General features: G+C 42.0%; 1 protein-coding gene across 5 annotated transcripts in view; it reads right to left on the bottom strand.

Moving 5' to 3' along the window:
* The window catches only part of KCNIP4 (Kv channel interacting protein 4), an 845,713-nt gene that overhangs the window by 9,554 nt on the left and 828,406 nt on the right, over window positions 1–7,753 (bottom strand). For all 5 annotated transcript variants that reach the window (XM_004681375.2, XM_004681378.2, XM_012724073.1 and 2 more), the window contains one exon: window positions 6,219–6,289. In XM_004681375.2, coding sequence (XP_004681432.1) covers window positions 6,219–6,289 — 71 coding nt within the window. The remainder of the gene's footprint in view (window positions 1–6,218; window positions 6,290–7,753) is intronic.

The following is a 7,753-nucleotide window of genomic DNA, read 5'->3' as shown; positions in this document are numbered from 1 at the left end:
TCACCTCCTGGGTGCAAATGCTCCATGGATGTGACAGAGAAGGGGACGTCTGTGCCTTCTGCGGAACCGCTTGCGGCAGTTTATCTCGGTGCTAGCCCTGGCCGAGCTTGGCTAACGGGTCATGGTCCCCTTCTTCCGCGATGGGCCTGCGGCCTCAGGGGTAGCGGGCTGGGCCTTGGGGGCCGTTTCTGCACCCACGGTCTGGTCTGCAGCTCCTGGCCCACCTCCTGAGCTCCTGCAGCGCCTTCAGCTCTCCCCGCAGCTCCAAGGCTTTGGCCACCGCCTGTGCGGTCCTGGCGCCTCCAGCGTGCCCTCGGGGCCTCCTCTGCATGGGGACTCACCCCCTCAGGACGCTTCTGGCAAGGTGATGGCGCAGAGAGGAGGCCCGCCATAGCTCCCTCCCTCCTAAGTCTTGAGAAGGCTCCATACGCCTGGCGACAGTCCTGCCCACGAAGGCCAGTTCTAGAGGGGCAAGCAGGTACAAGGCCGGCCCCCCCTGGGCCCCCTTTCTCTCTCGAGGTCTTGCCTCTCTGTAGTCACTGGTCCTCTCTCGGCCCTCCTCTGAGAGGCTCGTCCTTCGCCCCGCCTCCAGGCCCAGGTGTGCCCACTTACGCATGCGCACGCACCACACTCCAGGTGTCTCCCTCAGGCCCGAGTGCCCCGCGCTCAGGCTCCCAAGAATCCTCAGCATCAACACAACGGAGGCTGCAGGTGATGGCCACAGAGGCTAATGGCGCCAAAAGCCTGATTTCCCTAACCCCCAAGTGCCCACTGGAATTTGCAATGAACATTCCCACAGGATCCAACTCTGGGTGCAAAGGTACCGCTCAGTCTCCACCGGAATCCCGGTGTGCTCCTGCAGGCGGGTCTGCCGGACTTACTGTGCATGGAATGGAAGGTTCACGATGGAAGGGGGAGCAGCGGGGCCATGGCCTGGCATATCCAGCCCCAGTACAGCTTCTCCCATCTAATTGTGCTGCCTTCGTGCTCATGAAATCTCTTGCCAACCACTTTGCAAAGGAGGGCTCATCGAAAACTGTAGGGACCAACCACACCAAACAAAACAGAGCAGGCAGACACGGGGGGAATTTGGAACAAACCATCCTGTGCACAGAAGGAAAAATAACAACTGTGTCACCAAGATTTCAGACATGACTGATCATGTTAGGCAGTGACAACTAACTAGTATGGAAAGTTATGGACGTTTTAGTATATTCCTTACTTGGTGCTTATGTACTTTCATGACATTTTTTAAGGCTGCTTGTTTTCTCTGCTATGAAGATAGCTTGCATTTACTCATCCAGGAGATAATATACTTATCTTGAGGGGTACATAATATATTATAATTTAGTATCTTAAAAGGTGATTATAGGCACATTAAAATAAGTGATAAGAGGGCTCTTTTATTAAAATTCATGTCACTAGAGGATATTAAAATTAATGCCTATTCAAACAAAAAATCATAAATATATGCTTGATCTATGTAAAAAAGTTTAAAAGCTTCAGAGAAAACTGGAGTCATAATCTATCAATTATTCATGTTGAACATTCTGTATTTTTTTCTTGCACACCTGAGTATATATTTAAAGGTCATATACAGGTATATGCACACATATAAATATATATTTCTACATATTTCATTTAAATTATAACTGGTTCCTCACATCATTGAAAATTCACTGTGACATCATTTAAAAGCTAAATATTAGGTTCACCTGTATTAATTGCCAACATTTTTGATCATACTTGATAAGAATAGTAATTTCATATGGTTGAAATTAGTCATACTATCCCAAAATTTCAAACTTTTGCACATACTAATAATACAAAGAAGAATTATGTTTTAAATGAAACCTAGTTTAAACATGTACATACAGTCATAAACCAGAAACTACCTTTTCCCATTAATTTTGCTCCATTAATTTTTAAAAATATCCTGATCATTAATCTCTCCATTAATTTTACATCTACTAATGGCTGCAATTTGGAGTTTGAAACACTGCTCTGTCATATGGAAACAATGCAGTTTATTTGACAATTATTTCCTATTGCTGTACATGTAAATTGTTTAAAATTTCCTTGATTATAAATAATGCTGCAGAGTCCCTCCTTGGTGGTACAAGGGGTTGAAGCACAGCACTGTGAAGCTAACGGCAGCTGTTGAGTTCAATTCCGGCCAGGGAGTTGACCCACATGACACAGCAGACCTCTCCTGACCTGTCCGCTGCTCCCCTCAGGAGTGTACTGCAGTCAGTCTGTCTGTTCTGCTCCCCACTCTATCTCTGGCGAGTCCTCTCACCCCCACATCTCTGGTCTGCACCTCAGTTTTGTATGCACAAATAAATCAATCTTAAAAATAATAATGCTTCAGTAACATTTTCCCCTAACTATATGCCATCATTTCAATTTACTTTCTTAGGAAAAAAGTGAAATTCCTGGCTTAGAGGACCCCAGGAACACTAACATTTAATAGCAATTATAGTACAGACCATTTGTTTATGGTGTATGGTGTGCATGGTGGTATTAGTCAACTTCCAATCATTACTTTGGCCACATACACCATGGGGAATAGCTTTGCTGCTGTATAGATGGAAATTAGGAGAAAGAGGTGACTGACCCTAGGCACACAGCCAGCGAGCCCCAGAAATGGAACCGGCATCTGGCACCCAGATCTCCCTCAAAGCCCAAGTTCTCATTTTCACTAGAACCAGTTCTTACACAGACCATGATGTAACCATACACCCTACCTGATTTGTTTTAATATCAAGAAACTGAGTCACAATGCCTGTAATTCAATTACTTTCTAATAACATTTGTAGAATATTTGAAGACACCAGGAATTCTTGCCTTGAAATTACCTCATAAGTGACTTAGAAAACAGCCATAACTACTAAAAAAGTGATTTAGTATGTGTCTACAGGTGTGATGATGAAAACTATGATAGAAAGATAAGATTAAAGGAATCCCAAAAGTTGCAGGCCCAGGACCTAGAAAGAGGCTTCCTTGAGATTGACTAGATGCAGTTGCTAATTAGGCTCATTAGCATCAATTTAGAGTTTTCCGTGTAAAGTCCTTTGATCCATTCTTTCACCGTGAAAGGCAATTCCCAGGATTATTTCCATTTGCCTTGAAGAAATTCAAGCACAGAAATGGAGGATGGCACTCCCAAAGCACTTAGAAGTCGTCCATCTAGATCTGAACTTGACCCAGGAGCACTTGCTCTTTTTGATGAGATTCCGGACCCCCGGACCCCTGTGAGGTCCAGAGTGTTAAGGAGACTCCAGTTCCACAGTTGACATGGGGGAAGACACGAAGAGCTTGAAGCAACTTGTGCCAGAAAGTGAGGAAGTGATCAAAGACAGGCCAAACACAACAACAAATCCCACCGGATGTGTACACACACATACATACTTTTGTTGATGATCTAAGAAGGGTACAAGTAATCATTAAGTGTGCTAAAGCAGAAGTCTAGCTATTGGTAACATCGCATTTATTTTAATATCAAAGACACAGTCGAGAGCTGATATGAAACTGAGTCACGATGCCTGCAATCCAGTTACTTTCTAATAACAGTTGTAGAATATTTGAAGACACCAGGAGTTCTTGCCTTGAAATTACCTCATAAATGACTTAGAAAACAGCCGTAAAATAATATCTTTTGAGGTCTGACATCTCAAAAGAAAATAAATTTGACCAAGTATCCTAGAAAGAGAGCTTTGCGGTAACCATACCAGTATTTGGGGGGAAAAACACTTTTTCCTCAGCACTGTGAGTGACAAAGTGATTGCTTTTTTAGGTATATACCTTTACATTTTAATATTATCTCCAGGAGGTGCCACTCACACTTTTTTTTCTGTGTAATTTGGATTGTCAGTTAAAGGTCTTTTGAAGCTCTGAACCATGGTATGTGAGGTCATCAGTTATCTGCAGTAAGCAGCCATATATACAATATCTATGTCAGTGTGTTCTAGGTGAACCATGCTTTTTTAAAAATTACACATATATTTACATTTTTCTTCATTTTGTATATTGTTTCATCTCAGCTGCAATCCCGGTGGACTTCCCACCACCACCTCACCCACGTGCCATCAACATACACCGTAGTCTCGTGCTCTCTTCCCACCCCAGTTTTGATCTTGTTCCTTCTCCTCTCCCGTAGAATGTCTCTGATTTATAGTTATTAGTTGAATTTCATTTTTACTTTAATTACTATACACACACACACACACACACTCACACACACATATTTTTTTCCTGATCCCTTATACTCCTGCCATGAGTGAAACCATCCGGTATTTTTCTTGTTCTTTCTGACTTATTTCACTAAGCATGATCCCTTCCAGCTCCATCCATGTTGCCGCAAATGGCATGAGTTTATCTTTTTTGATTGCTGAGTAATAGCACAGCTGTAGTAATTCTAGCAAACTCACCCTTTGGAGCACACACATGGGTGTGCTTTGCCCTGATGCTTGTGGCTTACTGGGCTTGATTGCAAATGTTGGCAGTAATGTTTAGTCAACAAGCCATGGAATGACTAGGCATTTTCTAGAAAACTCTGTCCCAATCTCTCTGCCAGTAGGAGGTAGTCTACAGGGATGGTCAAGAACGGGAGTTGGGAAACCATGGCCCACCACTCATTTGTGTCAATAAAGTTCTATTAGAGCACAGTTCTGCATTCTTATTTAGGATTGGTGTATGTAGTTACTGAGTATTTACAATAGCCAAAAGTATTAGCAGGCTCTACAAGCAAAATGATTTACTATTTGGTTCTTGTCATTTTAAATTAGCTTTATTAGGAATATCTCCCATATAATAACTGCTATAATTACATCTAGTGTAATTGGGGCTCATCTACTGAACCAAGACCTATACCGTTATTGCTTTTTCACTCTTTCATCATATTGAGAAATAGTTTTGCATGTTATTCAGACATGAACACTGAGGTAGATTTAAAATACTTAGTCCAGGGTCTCACAGTCATTTGGTGGCCTAGTAGGGAATAGGTCTAGTCATATCTGGATTTAGGGCCCTTCCTGTTTTATTCACTCTGCCCCTTAGGTTTAAGCCAATTACGTGGAAAACTTCCATTTTCCTTTCCCATGGAATCAGGATTGTCTCTGCTGTATTACCCAGGATAGAATTGCTAGTTAAATGTGTTCATTGACTAATCATCCCGTTTTCTAGATCCTTCCAGGTAGCTAATCAATTTTGAAAAATAACCACAATAACCTAGTTTCAATTTCATTTTAATTTAACATTTATTAATTTAGCTATTAACTTACCTTTGAAAGGAGAAACATTTACTCAACATATTCATAATACATAGACTGTGCCACTAATTTCCCAGATTATTATGTATATTCATCACAATTATTGATACTTCACATAAATATTGTGATCGCAATGTTTTGCATGGCCTCTTATCACTACCAGTCAACACTACATGTGAGCTATGATGATGTATAGGTAATTGGTGGTGTGTTTCTGACATAGCAACTTCAGTAATGAAATCACCAGATGTCTGTGCCTTACACAATCGCAACAAACTACCTATGAACATTGTTAGTAGACAGACTGGAACCTTTGACTTTTATATTATAGCTTCAGTAACGTTATGCTGGGGTGCATCTTGTTGGTAAAGTGTAGCAAATTGCTAATCAGTTATTGTTACGGGGTGATCACAGGGGCTATTAGTAGAGGAAAGATTACAGAGGATTGGGGCCCTGTGACCCTCTGACTTTTCCTGTCCTCCCCCATCGTAGCTGCTTCCCCACCTGGATAGCTCGATTTGGCCACAGGAGGCCCCTAGTCAACACCTTTATAGCTCAACCAGCTTCTACTTGTCTGACTCAGTGATCTTTGTGGTTAAGTTATGAGATACCCAGTTGAGGCTCCTGGTCTAGATCTTAGAGGGGGGGTTTGGGGAAATGGAGAGGTATTTATCAATTGGCATGAAGTTTCAGTCAAACAAAATGAATAAAATGGGGTCTGAATCTGTAGTCAACAATAAACTATTGTCCAGTTAAAAATGGAAAAATGTGTTAAGAAGTAGATCTCATGTTAAAAGTTCTTACCATAATGATAAAACACAAGAGAATAACAGGCTTAAAAGGAAAAAAAAAAAGCAAACTGATAAACTCAAATTTTCTCACTGGAATAACTAAATCTCTTCCAGTATGCCTGACGTCAAGTTCTATTTTTAAAAAGTCTCCACTTACCTCGAAACTCACAGCCCCATTGTGGTCTGTGTCAAATGCATTGAACAGGAAATGCGCGTATGTTGTGGAGTCTGAAATATTGAAAAGGGAAAGTCAGTATGTCAGTAACCCTCAGCTTCAAGTATCCTGCTTGTGCCTTGTGTAGATGGGCCAAGCCTCCTTTCATCCTGGAACTTTGTCTCTTATAACTTGGGCCCCCTTCCCAGCTACACCTCCTCTTTTTAGTAGAGACTCAAGGTTCATTGGAGTGAACAAGTTGCGCAGAGGCTACTGGGGACAGGCGGTCTCTGTGGTTGGAAATGTTCGGACGCTGGGCTCTTGGGTGATGCCACCCATTGGCTATGCTATCGCAGGTGTGCGTGTGCGTGAGAGGAATAGGGAGGTGCATTGGGCTGCGCTTAGAACTTGGAGACTATCCTTGAGAGTGAAATAATAGAAATTACACAAAGATGAATTGTTATTATTAGTTTTATTATTATTAAATTGTCCCTCATGTTTACAACTCAGAGGCTGAGAAACTTGCTCAGTCATACAGCCAGTAAAAGTGGGCAGGGGTAGAACTCAGAGGGTTTTTTTTTTTTTTAAGATTTATTTTTATTTATTTATGCATACAAGAATTGGCCTGTAAGAGGTTCAGAGGGTGGGATGATTTACCAGAGACAGAGTGGGGAGCAGAACAGCAGATCTACTGAAGTACATACACTGCTGAGGGGAGCAGCAGGGAGGCAGGAGAGGTCTGCTATGTGGTTCAGCTCCCTGGCTGGGGATCGAACTCATGATGCTGCAGTGGTTGCTGATAGCCTTATAGCACTGAGATGTTAACCCTGTGCCACCAGGAAGCTCATAACTCAGAGTTTTCTGATGGGAAACCCAGGCTACCCCACAACCAGTAAAGTCGTTTGCTAATCAGTGGGGACGGTGCCCTTGTTCCCTGTGGGTTCTGGAGAGGACTGGGAGTACCGGTGGTATGATTTTAGAGGGGCTTCCTCAGTGCACCGTCCCCTGCCCAATGTCCCTGCAGTAATCTGAGATCTAGCACTCCACGTTGTTTCTAGCAGTTTCTTTCTGTCTAGTTTTCCCTTTCTCCCTCCTCTCCAGTCTCTCCTTTGTTTTCTTAATCGCTGAGCTTTCTGCCTTTTCATTTTAAAAGTATGTACTTTTTCTTATTGTTTTCCTCATGCACATTTTTCATTTTTAAGTCCTTCTATTTGACCCTTGATCAAATTTGCTTGATTATTTTAAATGCTTCATCTCATGGGTGTTAGCCTTTTATCTTAACCTTTTTTATATTTAAAATTTTGTAACCTTTTAGCTCATTGGCTCTGTGCTCTTATCTTCTGCTTAAAATCTTGTCTATGTCTATTTTATAACTTCTAACCTTTATTTTATTGGGATTTATTAAAACTTCCTTTCACCTTTTATGTTATAAGATGCTCTTTAAAGGCTGTCAAGAAGCTAAGTTAGGGTAGCAGGAGTAGAGAATTGTCCTCTTCCAATAAGGGAGGTGAGAGGCCATGCAAACTTCTCTCCCGACT

Source organism: Condylura cristata, unplaced genomic scaffold, assembly GCF_000260355.1.
Source record: "Condylura cristata isolate star-nosed mole 26May11 unplaced genomic scaffold, ConCri1.0 scaffold00012, whole genome shotgun sequence".
Taxonomy (NCBI): Eukaryota; Metazoa; Chordata; class Mammalia; order Eulipotyphla; family Talpidae; genus Condylura; species Condylura cristata.
This window is presented reverse-complemented; position numbering and strand designations above follow the sequence as displayed.